Raw genomic sequence first — 23,052 nt, forward strand, 5'->3', positions numbered from 1 at the left:
TCAGTCAAATGAGTGAATTCCCCTCACATGTCTGGACCTTGTTTTTCTGCTGGTATACTGGAAAAGCGGTCAAAATGAGAATCCCCTGAAGCTTACATGATGAGAAGAGGAGCTGGTTGTCATTGTGTTGGCTAATTGTACACTCATGATTTCAGTTTTGGCTCAAAATATTGCTTTATATTATTATAACCGGGTCGAAACCGACCCTAACAATACAATGGTCATAATTTCAACCAGACCATTTAAAATGTAGTAAAAATTATTTTTTTTGGTTTTATTTTGTTGAAATAGAGTTTCCTAATGAAGTCAAAAAAGCCTTGATGCAATAAACAAATGTTATGTGATTCTTTTTATGCATTAAAATGCAAAACGGGTCGGTGCCGACCCTAACACAAGAGTAGGGTTAAATTACGATTTTTTCACCTTTCTGAGCAATAGATGTAGTTAGAATGTAGTATTCTCGTCTTAAACGATACCAAAGTTTCAGATAATGAGGTTTGAGCATTTTGAGATGAGCCCTGAAAGAAGTTTGAGATGGCTGAAAACGCTCGGTTTCAAAAGGTGTTGTAAAACTGCCCCTTTGTGATGTCACAGAGGGGCGGATTTCCTTATATGGGCATGTCTGTAAGCAGAGAAGTGCACTGCCGTTCCCCAAGCTCTGCTCAGCTGTTTACTTGCTAGCAAAGCCACATTTGTTTACAATTCCGAACGACGCTACATCTGAGAATACAATATTGTTAAAATATTTATTGTTCAGAAAAGTGGGAAAGCATAATTATTCCCGGTCTCCAAATTCGGTAGTTTAAGAGACACTTTGCATCCGGTGGTCACATTTATGAAACCATAAATATTTAGAATGTACTTGTCTGTCTTGTAAACTAAAAGGGAGAAACGGTTATACAAGGATAAGAAATCCTCCCACAATGTCACCAGTCTATTAATGTATTGGTCAATGTGCTGCTATGACAGAGGGCGCCTTGAGGTGTTTTTGCATCATCTTAATCCTTAAATCCCAATTTATTTTTAATCCTGGACAAGAAAAAAAATCTTCCACCTCACCTACCATCAATTGCCTTGTGATACAGCACTGGCTGTACTAAATAACTTTCAATGGTTAAAAACTGATGTAATATTATACAGAAAGCGGCAACAAATGGCGCTGCATAATCTTGTATTTCAATTTTAAGCAATGGGGTCCTGGATATCCATGAAATTAAAAACAAATATAGTGGTAAAGCTGTAATGTAACAAGATTTATCTTGTAATATTCATTAAGTTTAGTGTGACACCTTTTTCAAACATTCAGTATGTCAACTTTATCTCTTTTCAATGGCGTTTCATGGTTAATTTTAAAACTAGGTTTGTCAAACAGAAACCGGTAGCAATAGAATAGATCAACATGAGGTCAAATAATATTTGTATTATCTTTTAGTATTTTTATAACTGTTCAATTCAGACATTATTCATTCATTTGATGGCAAACTATCACAAAACAAAGCTAGAGCTCTGCTTTGTAAACAAAGTATAATTTAGATATTGGTGCTAAAGTTAGCTTACTAGCTAGAGATATGAAACCGCCACGACGACCCGGTCAATCAACACAACGCGTCACGTGTCGCGCTTCCAGGTGACGCTCATTAAGCCTAACGTGACCTCACGCGCGTCACATCTTCTACTTCCGGGGTGACACATTTGCTTGGCGTGCTAGCAGGGCTGCGGCGAGGCTTCTCAGCAGATGCCATGTTTAAGCAGTGAGCATGGCGGACAGTCATATGGAATACGCCTTTATGCAGGGCCAGTCCATTGGAGAGCATCTCGCCGAGGACCCGGTGAGTGAGCACATCGTCTTAACAGGGGAAAAACACGCTGTTGTGGCGGCTGGAAGGGACGTACATCGGCCGTTGAGGAGGAACGGCGCCACGGAGCCACAAACCAGCATGCACCGCTATGCCGAATACATACCGGCTTTACACCGTGTTGCTAACATTAACGTAACATTTCCGTTCTCTGGTCATTCATATATGATATTAGAATGGAGTTTTGATATGATGACATGATTAGAAAGGTTGCGTTTTGTTCAGTTTTCATCACAGCTGTATACTGGCTGGGTGAAATGAAAGGCTGTGAAATGGGCTGGGCCATCTGCTTGAAGTCGTCATTATTTCAGTCTTTCATCCTCTTTACTTGGAGGATGCCTTCACATGACAAAAATTAGATGTATTCCTGTAAACGTGTCATGTTTTGAAAGGTGTAATATACCCCTACTGGGCATTCCGGTGTGTATAAGTGGATTTGTATCTTCATCGCACACCTTCACATATACACACTACCTGCATATGACTAGGCTTCATTGACTTCAATATACTGTTAAGTATATCGTTTTAAAATGTAAAATACACCCCGGATCAAAAGCAAGTGAATCACTACTTTCTTCACTGTATTTTACAGGATGTCCTTAACATTCAGTTAAAATATGAACAAATACAATTTTCCTAATTTCCAAAGTTTGTGGCGCAAAGGGTCACGATTTCTTGTGAACTCGATACAGTAGCTCCATTTCCTTTTGTGTCAACTTTTAGAAGTCTGATATTTTTCTGCAATCCTTCCACCAACGGATGTCCCAATCCACATTTTTTGGCTTCCGTTCCAATAAAAAGTCTTGCCAATTAATTAATTGATTAATTACAATTAATTCCAAAAGCTTTTATTACAAAAATGAATTTGCGGAATTAAATATGTTATGAAAATAGTTCTTCAAAGCATTTAAAATAATCCAACCAAAGTATTGCTGAACTTTTATTCCAGAGCATGACCAACAATATTGTTTGGCTTTAGACAAACAACCATTCACACTCTCATTCATACCTATGGACAATTTGGAGTCGCCAATTAACAATTAACAACATGCATGTTTTTGGAATGTGGGAGGAAACCGGAGTACCCGGAGAAAACCCACATGCGTGGAGAACATGCAAATTCCACACAGAGCTGCCCGAGCAGGGAATCAAACCCAGGTCTCCTAGCTGTCAGCAAAATGATAAAATCTTGCAAAATACATTTAGGATTGGACTCATCATTTGACATGGTTATAGATCAAGTTGTGGTGCAATTTAGAGTATAGTTGTATAAATGACCACCGGTTAGATCAGCAATTACCTTGCGAACTCCACTGCACAATGACACAGCAATATGGACCAAAACTCTTATCCCGATATTTAGTATCGATATACAATATAGCCCCATATTTTTTAGACAAAAGTCAAAGCCAAATATGCAATAAGTTTTATTAAAATATAAGCAATCTGATAGAACAGTAGCTGCTGAAATAAAAGTGCATTATCTTTAAATAAATATAGAAAAAATATAAATATACTGTGCAATTATATCACTCTCACAGTAGTCTCTCTGCAGCCGGGTTAGCGCAGTGAGCGCTTCCATTTCACGTTCCCCACGATGACCGATGGTAAACATGGTTGATACCGTCTTTATCCAGCAACCTTTATACCGTCTTGTTTGCTGTTCTCTCCCAATATGCAGCCTCTCCTCCATATTTCCCTGAGGAGCTACGATTGCTCCTCGTGGTCAAAGCTAACAGCTGAGCCCAAGCGTAATCAATGGAGAAAACGTCAAACTACAAACGTAACAAGATGAACATCCATAGCGGCACACTTGCTTAAGGGGTCACTATAGCAAAAAAATAATAAATAAAGCACAATTAAACACTAAAAAAGCCGCAGCAGACAGCGCTACCTTAACTAGCTTGTACTTGGGCGGCACCATCTTGAAACATGAGACCTCCGCACGAAATCCACCATATCAATATGAACCGTATGCTTGTTTTTTTCTATCATGCTTGACAAAAATATTGATATATCACGCAGCCCTGGGCTGCAATGATTGTTTGGATAATTCAAATTTTTTTTTTTTTTTTTCACGTTTCGAAGAATTTCTGATGTCACCAATGTGCCTACATCCCCCACGTGGAGGACAAAAAAAGTGGGTGTTTGAAAAAGTGGCAAGACAAGGAAATGTAAAAAAAACTGACAGTAAATGTGGCTAAACAACAATTAGAACAGCGTGATGTATCAGTTTTAATGTTGCGCTTCGTTGTCGTCTGTGCCGCTGTGCGCCAACAATGAAATCCCAGCAGTTTCTGGCGTGGCTGGTTGGATAAAACTATGTAGTAGGATGCACACACCTTTCACAATTTCCACTCGCCGTGTTTGAAGCCGCTATGTTGTGTGGAAAAGCTACTTGTTTGCGCCGTTCGTGGCATGAACGCCATTGTGAGTGACTAGTGGTGTCGGCTTGAGTTTTTGTTGTTGCCTTCATTTCGGCTTTTAAAAATTTTTTTAATAATGGTCTTTGTTGCATCTTGAATGGTTGCTTGTCCCTGAACTGAACTAATGATCTGTTATCAACTTCCATGAAAGTACTTTATCCTTTTTCACATGCACATTATATTGAAGCTGGGATAATTTAGTTCATTTGAATTTGTGATTAATTTATTATCCTAGACCTAGTGCCCCTTTTAATCTCGTGAGGTCTTGTGACACCCGTACTATTGAATGACAAAATGTCCTTTTTGACTGGTAGTGTATATCATGAACGGGCATTTGACTGAACATGCTTGAGTGCCCAACATGGACATTATTGTACAAGCAATGTCATTGCCCCTCCCGCTAGTTGCTTACAGTGGTATTAAAATGTTTGGGCACCCCTGATAATTTTCAATAATTTCTTTTATAAATCGCCGGTTGTTGGGAAGCCCCGGCACAACTTCAACTCTGTCACTGATTCTGCACTGTTGGCAAGAATGACTGGAATCCATGCAACCTTTAAACTTGAATAAGATCGCCAGTACCTGCACTGGCCACACAGCCCCACATCATGATGGAATCACCACCAAATGTTACTGTGGGTAGGGTAGCAAGTGTTTGTCTTGGAATGCATACCGCCACTTAAGTCCAAATAACTCTGTTAATTTCAGCAGTACTTAGCAACTTATTCCAAAATAAAGCTGGCTTGTCTAAAATTATCCAAACATCACATGTTTGTGCCATGTGTGCAGAAAAGGCTTCTTCTGCATTACTCTCCCATACAGCATCTCCTTGTGCAAAGTGTACTGAATAGTTGAACGATGCACAGTGACACCATCTGCACCAAGATCATGTTGTAGGTCTTTGGAGGTGGGTTGAGTTTGATCATCCTTCGCCTCTGCTTATGAGATTTTCCTTGGCACGCCACTCCGGCCCTTAACTAGCACTGTGCCTGTGGTCTTCCATTTCCTCACTATGTTCCTAAGAGTGGAAACTGACAGTTGAAATCTCCGAGCTAGCTTTTTGTATCCTTTGCCTAAATGATGTTGAACAATCTTTGCTCTCAGGCTATTTAACAGTTGTTTTGAGGCTACCATGTTGCTATTCTTCAGACCAGATGCAACTTGCAACTGGCCACCTTAAATTCTCATGATTGGCTTCACTTGTGTATGCAAGTGAGGTATGTAGGGTCAGTGAGCTTACCAAACAAATATTATGTTAAAGGTATTCAAATCAGTAAAACAAAGGTGCCAAAATGTATACACTTTTGTTCAAAATCTTCATTATTGCACTGATAAAGGGGAAGGGGTCATCTTGCTTTCAGATCAATTTGTGATACACCCTGACAGTGCCATGTAAAACTCTTCAAAATTGACAGGCCTTGCATTGAATTTGAACACATGGTGTATCGGTAGGTTGTGGTTGTGTGAATTCCCGGTCCTTGAACTGTACTGTTCCACTGTTGTGTTAATAGAAGTTTGTGTATAACAGGAGCTGGCAGCCATCAAAGCCAGAGTTCAAGAGTTGGAGATGGAAGAAGAAACTGAAAGACTGAAAGAGGAGGAGGAAGAGGAGGACCGGTGTGATGCTGAAGAGATGCAGCTCCTGACCAGCAGCCCCCGGCCTGGTGAGATTAGGATTTGACGTACGGTAGCGGTAAATACACTGTGCAAGGTTGAACGTGTTCTTTTGGGGCAGGTGTTTGGCACTGCAGCGTGGAGCCAGGTGAACTTTCCATGTCACCATGTGGCTCACACCTGGGACTCGTGTGCCTCATCGCTGCCCAATGAGACGACTCAGAAGGCTCCCTTTTTGTTGGCTGATGCTATTTTCTGCTTCTCTGCTTCCACCTTACTCACTCAACCTTCTGTCTTCCCTTGACTTCTCATAATAGAGAGACCCATTGTGATCTTTTCCCTTCGATGTTTGAAATACAGATGTTGGTTCAAGTCATGGTTCGTTTGACCTGGACTGACCCCTGTGTAACAATTTTGGGCAATGTCAACCATTTGTGTTTCTGTCGCAGGGCCGTTCTACAACATGACACCCGAGGAGAGGATAGATGCAGACAACAGATCTGTCTATGTAGGAAATGTAAGATGTAATATTTATATTTAACATTTACATTCACACTAAGGACATTGTACAGGGACTTTGATTCACATGCAAAAGTCTTGGGTCTCTCAAGACCGCCTCAAGACCAGTGTTGCAATGATTTGAATTGACAGATGTTTACATAAATACGTTATATTTTACATGAACCACATTTTGTAAATCTTATACAAAAGTGGTGACTGAAAAATAACCACAACACACATGATTTCACTTTTACATGAGTTGACTAAAATACAAAATTGTGCCACTTAGTGCTTTGGTATTCGCTAAACAGCCAGATGTTTTTAATACGGGAAAAAAAAAGTTTTTTTTTTTTTTTATATATAAACCTTTTCATCGTGATACTGTCACATGCCAGGTGGACTATGGAGCCACTGCAGATGAGCTGGAGATCCATTTTCATGGCTGTGGACCCGTCAACCGTGTCACCATCCTCTGCGACAGGTTTTCCGGTCACCCTAAAGGGTCAGTTTAACATTTGACATTGTGTCTGGACTTATTGGTCTGATATGCAGTATTCCTGGCTCATCATCTTTTTTTTTTTTTCAGCTTTGCTTACATTGAGTTCTCACATCGTGACTCCGTGCAGAGTGCCATTGCCCTTCATGAGACCTGGTTTAGAGGAAGAGTCCTCAAGGTCAGAAACGCCTTCACTATTCCTTTCAAAGGAAAATGTCTGACACAGTCACATGTTTTGTTGTGTTACCTTCTGATAATATAATTAAGTAACATATTCACCAATATAAAATAAAATCCACATCAAATTTTATGTAAAATGAGGCACCATTGTTTTTCGGACTGGTTTCTGCCATTTACATCTGCACTGGTGCCATTATGATAGTTTCGATTAGTTTGACTCTTTGTTGTGTAAGCTGGAATTTCCCCCGTGGATAATGAGGTGCCACAACAATGTTCAATGCTAATGTCCTTTTTTTTTCAAAAATTATTTTAGCATTTGTGGATATAATGGAGACAAACGTCCATTTTGTACATGTTAAGCCTGTTGTATGTTTTTATTTAATGAGCTGCAGAATGTTAAATTTGTCACAATTTCATATGGTACGGCATTAACATTAGCACTGAGGCGAGTGCTAACAGAATGAGGTGGGGCCACAAATATTTAAGTTGATTTGCATTTTCCCTGGCAATGGCAGACACTCGTTTTTTTTTTTTTTTTTACAAGCCTCTGGACCGCTAAGCTTTTGTGGTAAAATTGATCTGTCTCATAATACACTTGACAATGCAGATTATATTTCTATAGATGCGATGCTGCAAGTTTTGTCACTTTGGTATGGACTGTACTGTGCAAATGTGTTCAATTTTCGAGTGACACTAACTACCCGTCCTATTACTAATTGTTTCACTTTGTCAAAATGGATGTGAATCCCAACGACTACTAGGACTTGTGCACATCATTGTGTGTACAGTATGGTTATGACTGATACATGTTCCCCCTGTATCTGATTATTACAAATGATTTGTACATTTCAGGTGTTGCCCAAAAGGACCAACATGCCGGGCATTAGCACCACAGACCGGGGAGGGCACAGAGGTGGCCACTCAAGAGGCAGAGGCCGGGGCTTCCAACCCCCCAGAGGGCAGCACGGCTCCCGAGGCAGGTTCCGCTACCAATCCTCGAGACCACAACACCAAAACCCCCACCCTTACTACGGAGGCCCTCCAGTGGGCAAGAGACAGTGGGGCCACATGGATTACCATGAACAGTCCAAACGCTACCCTTGTCTTCTCCTCATCACCCCACCTTCAGAGGAGCTTGGGGCAGGAACAAGTGGACAGCACTACGCCCAGCAGCGCTAATGAGCCCCTCCCCCTGCTGCTTGTTTACCCAGTGGGTGAATGAACTGATTTTAAAGAGCAAATGTTTCCGAGCATTACTCGTGTGATTGGTTTGTCTGCATCAGTCCTCCAGATAGATGATTTTAAGCTTGTGTTGTGTAAATGCATGACAGGGAAACATTCTTGTAGTTATGCAGCTGTAGCCTGTATCATTTTAACAAACTGATAAAAATGTTTTTTCTGCTTGCTATGTATAAATCCTCTCCCTGTTTAACTTATACATCATTTGCTTTATGTGAACAAATAAAAATATTGATCCGATGCTTCATTTGTACTAAAATTTTGCATGTACAGTCATGTGCAGCAACACAGAATTTATTTACACATGAATTTACAAAGCAATACAATGACAATTTAAGAGTAATGTACATAGACGCCAGAGAGGGCATCATCCACTTTAAGCCATCATTCCGGAGACTATTTCATTGAATGCCCTAGAGGAAGAAAAGCTTAATTACTACCAGTCGATACTGCCATTTTACAACAAAATATTACTCAATGTACACATTTCCTGAGCATCAACTCACTTGGACTGAATAGTGTTCCCTGGAGTGTGGAATGGGTTGCACATTACATCGGTGAAGGAGTTGTGCAATTTTCGGAACATCTGCAGAAACATAATGAAAAATGTCACCGCAAATGAATGAATGTGGACAATGACACGTTCAGAAGTTATTCAACTTACACTTCTTATTTCATTGTCCCGTAATGAGGTGTTTGAAGAGTCCACAACAATGACAAATTTGACCTTGGAGTTCGTCACATACCCATAACTAGTAAACGAGTTAAGGATTAACGCTCCTTTGTGAAGAATGCTGCCTGCTGTATTAGGTACACCTACACAAATAACATCTAATATGAAAGCTGTACGGAAAAATTATGAATTTACTAATTTTAATCAGTTGGTTTTGCTTGGCAGTTTGCATTGGTGCATCCCAGGGGGCAAGTTGTAATATATTTGTAGATTTAGCAACATGACAAGGTCATTTCTTTCTACATTAATACCAATCAAATATGTTAATTATCTTTGCAATTGTGGAATTTGTAATACAGCTCTTACATTTGATATTGCATTATGCAGGTGGACGGTTATTGTCTTTAGAAATAAGACCCAACATTTGGGCAATTATATGCAAAATGTTTACTAGTATTGGACATAAACACATGTCCGGGGTGGTTATGGAGAGGTCAATCTCAAGTGGAAAAAAAGAGTAGGATACACTTTATAATCTTCAGTAGGATAGAGAAGACCCAAGTAGAGCTCTCTCTGGTCCCCCAATGCCTTCCCTACAGCGGAGATCTTCTCCTCCATCACATCCAGGGAGGTGTGCACTGTGTAGTGAAATTTGAGCTCATTCTGTGTGGAAACGCTGCGGATATACAGCGGGTAGTTCTGAGAAAACATAAACAAAATCAGAATACAAAGACACAATCACGAACCCATCCCTATTGTATCCACTCGAAACATATGAACTGTCTACAAGCTAATTTCAATGGCTGTCCAACACAACTACAGGGCATTTTTTTTTACATTCTCAATGTTCTCGTAATTATTTATAAGAGACGCTTGTTTATATAATGTAAGCGATTGTGTAAAACACGCCAACGGCTAAGAATAACTGTCTTTTTGAAGAAGAATCGTTAATATTACCTCTTTTGCTATTACTGCTATGCACACCGCCATTTTAGTTTTCTTCCTGAGTGTTGCCACAGTGATCACGTGACAATGAGGCGTTCACTTACTTCATGTAAAGGGTAGAAATAGCGCTCAAATGCTATAAGCCTAACGCCTTTAGGACAGGGATATAATGTTTGGATTCGCGATTACGCCAGTCATGTTTTTTTTTTTACAAATATTAAAGTAATGGTAAACAAACTACACCCGGAAGTTGATGTAATCTTCATGCCAACCGATCGTAAAATAAAGCTTTTTTTAATTTATACTTAAACGATAAAGGTTATGTGTTATGAGTTTACTACTTTTACATCTACATTTAAAAAATAAACATCGATGACTCAGCCGAGTATGCGCAAATCCTGCGCAGAAAAGGCGCGTGAAGAAACGCACTTCCTGACAGTTTGTGCTGTGTGATGTCTGCTCCAACTTTAATTTTCTTGTTTGTCATAACATGTATTTCTTGGACGGAAAATATAGCAGTAAATGCTCCCCCAAACATTATCATAATGCTTATGGATGACGTAAGTCTTCGTTGTTCTTCTTGCGTCCGAATGTGGAGTTTGGTTCTGTTTCAGCTACAAGGAAGTGAATGAAAGCTTTCTATTATGTTCTCTTCTGTCTTTAATTCCAATCACTAATGAATGTTCTTGTACTTGTTTGTGTTCTGAAACTGTGCATTTAATTAATTATTCTCTCCTTCTGGCATCAGATGGGTTGGGGGGATCTGGGGGTCTTTGGGCAGCCCTCCAGAGAGACCCCCAACCTGGATGCCATGGCTGCAGAGGGCATGCTGCTTCCAAACTTCTACACTGCCAACCCACTGTGTTCACCATGTGAGGAGCCAACAGACATTTAATGTTAATTTATTACGAAACCTAATGTTCTTCTGGATGAATCAGCCAAACATCTGAAGTCCAAATGTATAAATGTAAACAATTTTCTATTGTTCCACACAGCCAGAGCTGCACTTCTCACTGGGAGGCTGCCTGTCCGAAATGGCTTCTACACCACGAATGGCCATGCCAGAAACGGTACAGAACTCACAGAAATATTCACTGCTGCCAAAAAAAAGCATCTGCAAATTACTTCAAGTCGTTTCTCTCGTCTCCAAGTCTGCTAATTTAAAGCTTGCACAGCAGTCATATCGACTAAACGCTGACCACTTTTGCAGCATACACACCGCAGGAGATCGTGGGAGGGATATCCAGGGATGAGATTCTGTTACCTCAGATGCTGAAAAAGAAAGGATATGTCAACAAGATAGTTGGAAAATGGTGAGTGCCTTTTGATTTGTGATTTTCATGCATCACTATGGAAATGGTGTTTGTTTTTTTATTATGTGCTTTGTTGTTATTGCACCAGCGTTATCATTGATAATTCCAAAACGTTGTATGGTTGGTGCAAAAACAACACTGCGCATCTATCAGACGAAGACTCATGGTGAAGAACGGTGGTAGCACTCAACTCACGGAACTCAGGAACACCCAAACATGTGCGGGGACATGTTAGAATGTATTAAAACCCACTTTTATTCTCTGGCTTTTAACTCTGAGTGAGTCGTATGGTCATTCTAAAACCCACTTTTATTCTCTGGCTTTTAACTCGGAGTGAGTCGTATGGTCCTGTGTCCTTTAGTTCTTTCTTTTTATTTTAATTGCTTTTATTTTTTATACTTTTGGAATGGAATTGAATGGCCTTTATTGTCATTATACAAGATGTACAACAAGATTGGAGAGCTTCTCCTTTCAGTGCAGTAGTCAAGTTCAAAAAAAGTATACAAAAAGTAAAGTAAAAAAAAAAAAGACAATTTAACAAGATATATACAAGATAACCAAAATGTACACATAATATTGCACAGGAGCAGATATATATTAAAGATATATTAATTTTAGTGCAATGATAAATGGGTCTTAGTGTAAATAATGACTGGTGTATACAGATGAGTAAAGTCACATATGAGTGTATTGTATTAGGTTGTTAAATAAATAAATATGATTGAGGTAGTAACAGAGGCAGTGATGGAAAATATTGCACATTTGCATCACGCTAATGACCGGGCACGTTGTATGTCTGAGTTCAGGGTGGTAATGGCTCTTGGGAAGAAGCTGTTTCTCAGTCTGCTTGTTTTTGCCTTGATGCACCTGTAGCGCCTTTTATTGCTTTGCTTCTTGTTTTTAATATTTTAATATTTATTTTACTATTTTATTTCTTATTTGATCTTTTAGTCTTGGATTAAATTCAATTTGTACCTTTATTTATTGTATTTTATTTTATTTTTTTATATTAGTAGTCTGTGCAGCACTTTGGAAACTCTTTATAAAATGTGCTATATAAATAAAGTGGATTGGATTGGATTAGACCATTGCGTGAGAAGGACGGGGAAAGTGGTCAAAATGATCATAATAGATTACACATTGTGATGCAGTTTTCAGCTTATGAAAGAAGACTAAAACGGTAGTATACTTTAAATTAAAGAAAAAATAATAATAATCATTATTAAACGTTTGGTGGCCCTAGCTAATTGCTTGCATTTGTCCAAAGGTAAATATGTGTATAATTGGCCATGGATCGTAACTCTGGTCAGAGTGTAGTTTTTCAAAAACGTAGACTCTGTGGACAAGTAAAACAGTCCTTTTTGGTGTTTGCTTCATAAGAAATGTGCAACATTGTCTCGTGTTTTTAAACCTTATTTAACATGAAGTTATTGACTCACGCATTTCTTGCAGTTTGTAGACAATCACCTTGTAACACGCAAAGAAACATACATGGAGTCTCCGGGGCTCCATGTACTGTAAGTGTGTGCTGATTGTCATTGTACATCTAATATCTTGCTATAATGAACAGATGGTTTATAATGCGTGATGTTATAATATCTGTTTAATAATGTACATATAATGTATAATGTTTGTTAAAGGGGACCTATTATGCTTGTGCCACTTTTCTGACATATAAATGTTGTTAGAATGTTGTATTATGGTTTTAGTAGTCCGGAAGTCCTCATGAGCTTTTGGGAAAGTGACCAATCACAGCACAGTGGGCGGGCTCGAAGGCGGGCCTAAGGTGGAATACATTTAAACAGACCGTTGTGGAAAGCCTAGGAAATACAGTTGGAATAGGTGCAGATTCTGGAAGATCTAGAAAGTTTTCTGTGTAGGTTATTGCGTGTCGCTGCTCTATAGGAGTCCACAACGCAATACAAAAAGGATGAAAAATGACCCCTTTAAGAAACAGCGTTACAATGCTATCTACTGTACTGAGTTGTAACGTCCCATAATGATGTGTTTGTAAATGAGGGTGAACTTGCAAAATTTAATTTGTGGCGGTCCAAAGTTATTTGTGGCGCAGTGCCATAAATGAATATATGGGAAAGCACTGATATTTGTCAAAATGTGCCCTCTGACTGACTGGCGACCAGTCCAGGATGTACCCTGCCCGTCACCCAAAGTCACCTGAGTTGGGCTCCATTTCACCAGTGACCCCAATGAGGACGAGCGCTATAAAAAATAGATAGATGGATGTAACAGCTAAGAATTTGTAAGATAAACCGCTACAGTTGCAGTCGAAATATCGCCGTTCAATGTCCAAAATAACATGTCAGCAGGTGAAGGTTCACAATTTACTCAAGTGAATAGAATCAGATGTGTGCCTTAAAATCAATGTGATGTGGAAATGTGTGCAGCATATGTGACTAAGTGGAAATGCACATGCTCAGTCAGCCACGTTGACACCGCAGTGTGTGAGAGCACTTTATTTCACCACAGGCATCTGGGTCACAGAGCACAGTACCTTCCCCTGAAGAACGGATTCGACGAATGGTTTGGTGCACCGAACTGCCATTTTGGACCCAACAACAACAGCGGGCGACCTAACATCCCTGTGTATAACAACTCGGAAATGGTCGGCAGGTAGAATCCCACTCTCACACCCAAATGCGTGACATTTGCCATTGCAGCCTCAACGGATGAGGCGGGTATCTTCTCTTCCTCTTCTCTACCAGCTGCACCTGTGTATTCCATTTTACGCCCATTTGTTTCCCCCTAAAACAGCCATATGTGTGTTCAGGGTCGCCGCGAGTGGCAGCCAGCTGTGTGTTTCGCTTAGCCAAGAGTTTAATCAGCACAGTTTACCTGTGCTGTGGATAGAAACACTCTTATGAACGCTCATTCAAATAAGCACACTAAAACACACTCTCACCCTCCAGAGACGGCAGGTTGCGTTTACTGCGTACAAGGACACCTGGAGGAAGTGAAGCGTGAGGAAGAGAAATGGCTGTAACTGCCTTTCTGCTTGCCGCGCCACGCCTCAGTAACACCTCATAGCAGTCCCTCTTGTTTGGCTCTGTGGAGACTTCCCAAATATGGCAAATTCCCTCACAGTTTGCACCTGGGAAACTTCCATTATCTCACTATAATACCATACATTAGTTTGCTCACTTTGATGTTGGGCTTGTAGTTGAATTTAAAAACTTGCAATTTTTTATTTTTATTTTTATTTTTATTTTTATTTTTATTTTTATTTTTATTTTTATTTTTATTTTTATTTTTATTTTTATTTTTATTTTTATTTTTATTTTTATTTTTATTTTTATTTTTATTTTTATTTTTATTTTTATTTTTATTTTTATTTTTATTTTTATTTTTATTTTTATTTAAATAAATTAAAAATACATTACAAATAAATTACATAAAAATTAAAATACATTAAAATTAAAAGTAAAATTAAAAGTTTTTAAATTCAACTACAAGTCCAACATTTTAATTTTAATTTTAATTTTAATTTGAAATGAAAAGTTTTTAAATTCACCTACAAGTCCAAAATTAAAATTAAAATTAAAATAAGTTTTTAAATTCAACTACAAGTCCTAATTTTAATTTTAATTTTAATTTTAATTTTAATTTTAATTTTAATTTTAATTTTAATTTTAATTTTAATTTTAATTTTAATTTTAATTTTAATTTTAATTTTAATTTTAATTTTAATTTTAATTTTAATTTTAATTTTAATTTTAATTTTAATTTTAATTTTAATTTTAATTTTCAATTATTTTATTAAAATTTATTTATTTTGTGGAGTTGTGATATAATGTAAACTTTTTTTGTAGATACTATGAGGAGTTTAAGATCGACAGAAAGACTGGAGAGTCCAACCTCACACAGATTTACTTGCAGGTAAGTTGTGGGGTACACAGCATTCTTATGAAACCTTTTTTAAGGTATAATTTATGCTTTATTTTGGTGTGAGATATTATCTATTATATATCAAATTTGGTCTTGATTGTACACCTGGTGTTGGCCTTATACCATGACCATTGTTTCTAATTATTGTCCAACTGCATATGATGGTCCATCACACTCGTTTCTAATTCTTCTTACATATATTGTAAACTACAACACTGTACACAATCCAAAATTTATGTTATTTATTCAGTGTTGCTGACAAGGACTCATTTGGACTTGATCAACTTTATGTTATGAATATTGTGGGGCAATTGTACAAAAAGTTATACAGTATTTTTCCACAAAAATAGAATATTTTTTATTCAAATGCCAATTATTTTTTATGTTTTTTTAATATCATGCGGCAATTGTACAAAAAGTTATACAGTATTTTTCCACAAAAATACAATATTTTTTATTCAAATGCCAATTATTTTTTATGTTTTTGAATATTGTGCGGCAATTGTACAAAAAGTTATACAGTATTTTTCCACAAAATAGAATATTTTTTATTCAAATGCCAATTATTTTCAGCATCTACAAACCTGCAAAGTTGCTGATTTTTGGTCAAAACATTTCGTATTTACATTTTTCTTCTCCAGAAAACATCTCATTGACCCTAAGTCGGTAATAATTTATAAATAACTCATAACATAGGTAAAATACACAGCATACTTGTACCACTGTTAAAGAAAAGTATCATAGCCGATGAATTTGTGGCAAGAACCTGTAGATTTAATTAGGACGATATGCATTAACAGCAATAACTAATTTATATCATTAGTTACATAAAATTGTGTAGCGTAATTAACACATGCGTCATGGCATGCTACTCCTGTCTGTTATGACGGCAGACATTTTATAACATTATTCTGACCTGAGCACATCCAACACATTGTATGTGTGTCCAACTGATAAACATGTCTCTAGTCCATTGTCATTGGAGCGCCGCTTCCTCATGGTACCTAGACAACAGCGAGATACGTTCATGGACACTCCGAACATCACAACATCTTTATGATGCATGTACGTGGGATCTAAATAACTGCTCACCTTGTACATCTTATCGTGGAAGTACAATTAACACACATTTAATGTACGTTTAAGTCGGCTTGAAAATTCCAAGAAATTCAAAACATGATTTCAAATGTCTTTGAATGCAACATTTTAAAACACAAAGTCTAATTTAAGTGATATAAAAAAACATGCACATGCAAAAAACGTGCATCCAAAAACATGCTAGGTTAATTGGCGACTCCAAATTGTCCATAGGTATGAATGTGAGTGTGAATGGTTGTTTGTCTATATGTGCCCTGTGATTGGCTGGCGACCAGTCCAGGGTGTACCCCGCCTCTCGCCCGGAGACAGCTGGGATAGGCTCCAGCACCCCGGCGACCCTCGTGAGGATAAGCGGTAGAAAATGAATGAATGAATGAATGTTTGAGGCCCATGTGGATGGTTTTGAAGCTGAATCGTATAAATTTCAAGTCACTCTTATTGAAAATGTTAAAGCAAGCAGGAAAGTTTGGAAGCTGAGTGGGAGCTTCTCAACCACTCACGTAAGATTCTGCTCTGATGGTGTTGTCGCTCACATTTCTATCTTCACCAGGAAGGTCTTGACTTCATTGTCCGGCAGACTGTAGCCCAACAGCCCTTTTTCCTGTACTGGGCCGCCGACGCCACTCATGCTCCAGTCTATGCTTCCAGACGCTTCCTCGGGAAGAGCCAGCGAGGCCGGTGTGTTCCCTTATCGTTCATGGTAGACGATAGAAAATAGGATCTTCCGGTCCTGAAGAGAGTTCACTGGTTTGTGTTATGTAGGTATGGTGATGCAGTGATGGAACTGGACGACAGTGTTGGTCAGATCCTGTCACAGCTGAGGAGTCTGGGTATTGAAAACAGCACCTTTGTTTTCTTTACCTCTGACAACGGAGCTGCTCTAATGTCGGGCCCAAATGAGAGTAAGCACAGTTAGAAACAAGTCGTTTTTAAAACTGGATTTTTTGTAGTCGCTGACTTGTGTGTTTTTTCCAGGTGGCAGCAACGGGCCGTTCCTCTGTGGGAAGGAGACCACCTATGAAGGGGGCATGAGAGAGCCTGCCATTGCCTGGTGGCCTGGAAACATCGCAGCAGGCACGGTGAGGATGAAAAAAAACAAACAAACACATGATTAAGGGATGCAAAGCTGTTGTTTATGGTGTTTTCTTAATATTAATGTTAAAAATGGTTTCTCATAATTTTGCGATCCTATCCCATCAAAGCTGCTTGGTGCTTTTTTCATTTTTGTTGCTTCCCAATGTTCCATCTATCAACAGGTACCACAAATGTAAATACAAAGCTGCAGGCAGTGTGCAGTCCTGTAAATCAGTTTGAGTGAATGAATAATTGATTTACTAATCCTCGGTATTGAGTTGCTTGTTTCCTTTTGTTTCTTTTGTGCGTTACAACCACTTTGCATCACAGCCATTGGGTGCTGCAAGCAGTTCATATCAACAATATGTTCAACTTCTGTCGAGTGATTGAACTCAGTCAGCAGGAAAGATGCGAACGATTACAACTCAAATTTGGGAAAACACTTTCTTCTTATGGCTGACTCTCTCCTATGTCCCACTACCCAATTTAACCCCCCACCTACACCGTGATCCTTTAAGCCCGTGCGTTCTGCAAATGACTTTTAATTGTATTAGGGGCAGCTGTGACATGGGGCTGTGATGCGGAGGGATTTGGTGGCGGAGCGAGCGGAGGCTGCAGTCTGCAGTAAGCCTTGCCCCTGGCTCATCTCACAGGGTTGTGCTGGGGCCTGATAGCGCTGCGGAGTAGCGAGGGAGAGGGGGATTGGGAGCGTCTTAAGCGGCTAATCTGTTTGTGTGTTTGCTGAGGTTGGATTGAGCCGTAATGAGGACTTCAGTATCTGAATATGCCAGGCGCTGAGGATAAAGGAACGGGAAGGTGGGTGGGGAGGGGTGGTAGGGGGTGCAAGGAAGAAGATGTAAAAGAGGTGGAAAAGAGAAAGGGAAGATGAACACTGAAGAAGCTTCACTGCCAGGGACATTGTTGTGTTCGCGGGGCCCTTGTCATCACAATTGTCTACTGTGTCTGTTCATACGAGTGTACACAACATGAATATGCATGGAGACTCATTTTGTGTGTGACTACTAAAATGGTGGGTTGTTTTATCTGCAAAATATCATTCACATGATCTATAGATCCCCCCTGAAGGTCTCTAATGGTTGTGATGACTAAGCTGCATTGTTGGAGCTATTGTATTCTGGATTTTTCCCTCTTTGTTGCTTGGCAGGAAGGCCAGAGCAGACATCATCTTTATTGTGCACACTTGTTTCAATCTGCAGTTTGATGAAAGTCTTTTTGGGCCGAGTGCGAGGAGAAAAGGGGAAAGATTGCAACATACTGTATTGTCTCCAATGCTGTGTTTTCCGCTCAAAACTGCCATTCTGGGAAGCCAAAATGCTTATTAAAGGAGGGTAGGTCACATTTTTTTTACATTAAGTTGTATGATATTCTCATCAGAAGTGTAGAGTCATGCAAAAATTTTTATTTTTCTTCAGTTTATTAGTCCATCATAATGCCTGGTACAACAAAAGGGACATTTGTTTGGACAAAATATGATGATGATAACAAAAATAGCTCATAAGGGTTGAATATGCGGATATCAAGCAACTTCCATGTTTTTTTTTATGATAACCAAAATCAGTCCTTACAGTACATGAGTACTGTACTACCAAAAAATTACACTCTTGTGAGCTATTTTTGTTGTCACCGTTATATTTCAGGCCTCTACATTAAAAACAAAAATCACTTGCCCATGGGGAATCCTTAAGGTGAGAACTACTTGCCCCATGTAAAATGAAAAGACTGCTATAATGATATCATTGCAATAGTGTCAATTGTATCAGCCCAGGCTGATATTAAATTAATTATCATTTATCAGTGTTTAATATATTTAGCATCAATATATGCTGATAATTCATCAGATAATAATACTGACGCTTTGTATTTGGAGGAATGTCTGAAAAATTGTGATGTATGTTAACATGGCATGCCATACTACCTTACACATCGTAGTCTTAGTAAGCAGTGATATTTATAAGTTGTGCACCACAATGAAACATTATTGAATAGACACATTTGTGTACTAGTAAAGTGTTTTTAATCCAGAAAAAAATGCTCAATGGATCAAACAATAATTTGTGAAGCAAAGATGAGAAAAATACACAGAGAAATGGAAGCGCTAGATTTTGTAGCTTGTGCAAAATCAGCACTTGGTATTGGATCTAATGGGTGGTGTTTCATTGTGACCACTTCAAATTGTCACAGCAATGTGATTCACTCACCTGTGCCATCATTTGATTTGCTGCCGCTAATAAAATACTTGTTTAGGAGGCACTGGTTCATCACTTTTTGCTGTTTTCCTTCACAAGTTGTTGAAGAATTAGACCATGTTGGCAGGGACGCCATGATAGATGTTTTCCTAGTCAAACGATCGCTGATTGGTTGATCGCGAACAAGAACAGGTCTAAATAAACGATTCTGATTGGTCCATTTCAAGATTTGCAAGAATTGGTTTGCAAATTACCACCGTTATTACGCAGTCCGTGTTTTACCAACACCCAACAAGAACCGCTTTTAAAAAAACTCTTGGCAGTATGGAATGCCAAAGTGCACTTGCCCGACGGGAATATCACTGATAGGATTTACTTGCCCGAATTTTGTTTTAACTTGCCCCGGGCCATTGTTATTGTCGAGCCCTGTATTTCCTGCACACTTAAAGAACCTTATTATGTTAATTAACTTGAAATATTGAACATACGTAATTCAATGGTTCATTCATTTCATAGTAATTCCGGTTGAAACATGTATATTTTGCATGGTAAGGATAAAGTTTGACATGAGCAGTGGTAAATAGATAAGTTATTATCCTTCAATTTCGTTTGAATAGACTCAATTTGAGCTCAGAATGGCTGTAGTTTCAAGTCTGCATATTCATTACATAGCAAATTGAAGGGGAGAGTTTAACAATCGTGGTAAAGCAGCATCTGTCCAATGGTTTGTTGTCTGTTTTGTAGCATTGTCTTATTGTCGTATGAGCAACAAGTGGTTGGTTTTGTAAATATCACACACTTTGAGCTGCATGTATGGATGTGTTTGCTGTGATTTACAAGTGATGCTGAATGCAGCGGCAACTTGTGTCCAAGGAGTTATGTGATGCACACGAATGCACCATTTTAGAAAAAAGCACTGACAGTAGTTTGCTAGTTTTGATTGTGCTTGTTGAGTATAAAGTGTCCATTAAATTATTGGAATGTGTCCATGATGTTCCAGCTCTAAAAGAACTACTATATCTGAAATACAAAAATACATACAACCAACAATAACGTTTCATTTTCGGGTAAATTACCACGCGCAGATTAATTGGAACACCAATATAAATTAAATATTCTAGATGAAACACTCTTAATACACAAAGTAGTCATTCAAACTTATTTATTTATACTTATTACTTATGATGCACACAGGGCATGAAAAACTTGCCGCTCTGTCTCCTGTCCCCTCACACTGTTATGCATTCAGGCTCACTCGTAATTTTGAGTTTTAGGCGCTAATTGTTCATTCATTCATTCATTTTCTACCGCTTTTTCCTCACGAGGGTTGCGGGGGGTGCTGGAGCTTATCCCAGCTGTGTTTGGGCAAGAGGTGGGGTACACCCTGGACTGGTCGCCAGCCAATCACAGGGCACATATATACAAACAACCATTCACACTCACATTCATACCTATGGACAATTTGGAGTCGCTAATTAACCTAGCATGTTTTTGGAAGGTGGGAGGAAACCGGAGTACCCGGAGAAAACCCACGCATGCACGGGGAGAACATGCAAACTCCACACAGAGATGGCCGAGGGTGGAATTGAACCCTGGTCTCCTAGCTGTGAGGTCTGTGCGCTAACCACTCGACCGCCATGCCGCCCGCGCCAATTGTTTTTCATTTTTATTCACGTACCTGTCATGTACCAGACCCTCCAGGAGCGTAACAGTACCCCCTTTGGCAATTGACGTACCCCTGGTGGTACACATACCCCCCTTTGGGAACCACTGTTCTAGCTTATGCTTATTACAGCAAAATAAAGTTGTACCATTCATTGAGTTATTATGCCATTATGACAGAGAGGTCACTGAGATTTTCCTTTGAAAGCTACAAAAACATCAGACTATAAAGTCAATGTGCCATAATTAATCATAATAATTAGTCTTGTATGACTGACAGACTTCATCACAATGCTTGGGTTTCATCTTCCAAGCCTCCTCCTTCATCTAACCAAAAACATGCCCAATAATGTTCATGTCTGGTGTCTGGGCCAGGCAATCCTGTAACATCTTGACATTTTTCACTATCAGGAACTTTGATGTGGAGGCTGACGTGGGAGAAGGAGTGCTATCCTGCTGAATAATTTGCTTTCTCTTGTGATTTGGAAGGTAATGGGCAGTGTGAATTTTTTGATACTTTTTGATGTTGCCATTATCTCTGCAGATCTCTTGCCCACCCCCATACTGGATGTATTCCTCCACCAAACGTGATTGTTTTTGTGGTGCTAGCCCTGTTGTTGTGTGTAGGAAAACAAATGGGAAAATATTCATCTGCAACAAACATTTTTAAATTTATAAAATAGATATGGGGCGGCACGGCGGTCCAGTGGTTAGCGCGCAGACCTCACAGCTAGGAGACCGGGGTTCAATTCCACCCTCGGCCATCTCTGTGTGGAGTTTACATGTTCTCCCCGTGCATGCGTGGGTTTTCTCCGGGTACTCCGGTTTCCTCCCACATTCCAAAAACATGCTAGGTTAATTGGCGACTCCAAATTGTCCATCGGTATGAATGTGAGTGTGAATGGTTGTTTGTCTATATGTGCCCTGTGATTGGCTGGCAACCAGTCCAGTGTGAACCCCGCCTCTCGCCCGAAGACAGCTGGGATAGGCTCCAGCACCCCCGCAACCCTCGTGAGGAAAAAGCGGTAGAAAATGAATGAATGAATGAAAATAGATATGTCGCCCAGAATTGATTTAGAAAAGGATGACAGAATACGTAACGTGTATATATGACAGTAATAGTACTATAATGATCACAATAATGATGGCGACAGTCTGTTTGGAGCATCACTTGTAGCTGCAAATCTCAAATTCAATAGTTTCTTTATTGGATCAGATTTTGTGAAATTTTGTTTTTATTAGATTTGTTTAATTTATGTGGCCCGAAGCATACACATAGCTGTTTTACAGAAGGCCTAGTTGGAAGGAAGGTGCATATTCAACATTCCTCTCAATTCCCGTGGGATGAGAGAGGGTGCATGGCTGTAGGAACAAAGGTGGGGTGGGGTGTCAGGCCCATCGTGTTGCAGAGCATCACAATGCCTTTTTGTAGCACTTATCAGGCTGCAGACAGACAGACAGAGAGCCCTCCTCAGATAACCAACATGGTCGCACAGAGAAAAGGGAAAGGAGCAAAGAAAAAGTGACATTAACATAGAATGATGAGTCAGAGGAGACAAAAAGAGAAGAACAAAAGGCTCAAAGAAAGGATGGAGTTCAGTTCTGAATGCAAAAGAGTCCGAGCCAATAAAGGAAGGTAATAAGAGCGAGATAAATCCTCTGGCAGAAACTTTTACTGTTTGGTCATGCAAGTTATTACAAGCTAAATGTCAGTTTGGGTTCTTCTTGTTTCCTTTTTACTCACCTGGTGTGTGTGTGTTCATGCAAGTGTGTAGATGCAACAATAAAAGAAAAAAAAGGAAGTTAAGGACTAAATCTGTATGTGAAAGTGTCAGGACGTGGATCATGGAATGCGTTGCACCCAC

The 23,052-nt window shown here is 39.2% G+C and overlaps 3 protein-coding genes across 4 annotated transcripts in view; 2 read left to right on the forward strand and 1 right to left on the reverse strand.

Annotated features, from left to right (window-relative positions):
• Window positions 1-1,661: 1,661 nt before the first annotated feature.
• Window positions 1,662-8,552, forward strand: pabpn1l (PABPN1 like, cytoplasmic). The gene is made up of 6 exons (XM_058088352.1): window positions 1,662-1,829; window positions 5,811-5,946; window positions 6,346-6,413; window positions 6,793-6,899; window positions 6,984-7,071; window positions 7,926-8,552. The coding sequence occupies exons 1-6, from the start codon at window positions 1,758-1,760 to the stop codon at window positions 8,250-8,252; spliced, it is 798 nt and encodes a 265-aa protein (XP_057944335.1). The 5' UTR covers window positions 1,662-1,757; the 3' UTR covers window positions 8,253-8,552.
• A 6-nt stretch (window positions 8,553-8,558) lies between these two features.
• Window positions 8,559-10,094, reverse strand: trappc2l (trafficking protein particle complex subunit 2L). Of its 2 annotated transcripts, none has more exons than XM_058088355.1 (5): window positions 9,943-10,094; window positions 9,512-9,684; window positions 8,977-9,064; window positions 8,819-8,898; window positions 8,559-8,725 (listed from the first exon to the last, which is right to left on the reverse strand). In XM_058088355.1, exons 1-5 carry the CDS (start codon window positions 9,973-9,975, stop codon window positions 8,689-8,691), a joined length of 411 nt encoding a protein of 136 aa, XP_057944338.1. In that variant the 5' UTR covers window positions 9,976-10,094; the 3' UTR covers window positions 8,559-8,688. The 2 variants fall into 2 exon arrangements, with proteins under 2 accessions (XP_057944338.1, XP_057944337.1); XM_058088354.1 differs by having other exon boundaries at window positions 8,583-8,740.
• Window positions 10,095-10,326: 232 nt separating this feature from the next.
• galns (galactosamine (N-acetyl)-6-sulfatase) overlaps window positions 10,327-23,052 on the forward strand; it is a 33,014-nt gene continuing 20,288 nt past the window's right edge. The window contains exons 1-9 of the mRNA XM_058088351.1: window positions 10,327-10,490; window positions 10,679-10,802; window positions 10,926-11,000; window positions 11,141-11,243; window positions 13,731-13,874; window positions 15,071-15,137; window positions 16,795-16,922; window positions 17,007-17,146; window positions 17,220-17,323. Coding sequence (XP_057944334.1) covers window positions 10,383-10,490; window positions 10,679-10,802; window positions 10,926-11,000; window positions 11,141-11,243; window positions 13,731-13,874; window positions 15,071-15,137; window positions 16,795-16,922; window positions 17,007-17,146; window positions 17,220-17,323 — 993 coding nt within the window. The 5' untranslated portion in view covers window positions 10,327-10,382. The remainder of the gene's footprint in view (window positions 10,491-10,678; window positions 10,803-10,925; window positions 11,001-11,140; window positions 11,244-13,730; window positions 13,875-15,070; window positions 15,138-16,794; window positions 16,923-17,006; window positions 17,147-17,219; window positions 17,324-23,052) is intronic.

Source organism: Doryrhamphus excisus, chromosome 12 (assembly GCF_030265055.1).
Source record: "Doryrhamphus excisus isolate RoL2022-K1 chromosome 12, RoL_Dexc_1.0, whole genome shotgun sequence".
Classification (NCBI taxonomy): domain Eukaryota; kingdom Metazoa; phylum Chordata; class Actinopteri; order Syngnathiformes; family Syngnathidae; genus Doryrhamphus; species Doryrhamphus excisus.

Excerpts from the sequence above, each read along its gene's own strand:
- pabpn1l (XM_058088352.1), top strand. The coding sequence starts at position 1,758 with ATGGCGGACAGTCATATGGAATACGCCTTTATGCAGGGCCAGTCCATT. Across the intron at positions 5,947-6,345 it reads GACCAGCAGCCCCCGGCCTG|GGCCGTTCTACAACATGACA; the intron begins GTGAGATTAGGA and ends TTTCTGTCGCAG. Across the intron at positions 6,900-6,983 it reads TTTTCCGGTCACCCTAAAGG|CTTTGCTTACATTGAGTTCT; the intron begins GTCAGTTTAACA and ends TTTTTTTTTCAG.
- trappc2l (XM_058088354.1), bottom strand. The coding sequence starts at position 9,975 with ATGGCGGTGTGCATAGCAGTAATAGCAAAAGAG. Across the intron at positions 9,685-9,942 it reads TAGCAGTAATAGCAAAAGAG|AACTACCCGCTGTATATCCG; the intron begins GTAATATTAACG and ends ATGTTTTCTCAG. Across the intron at positions 8,899-8,976 it reads GGGACAATGAAATAAGAAGT|ATGTTCCGAAAATTGCACAA; the intron begins GTAAGTTGAATA and ends ATGTTTCTGCAG.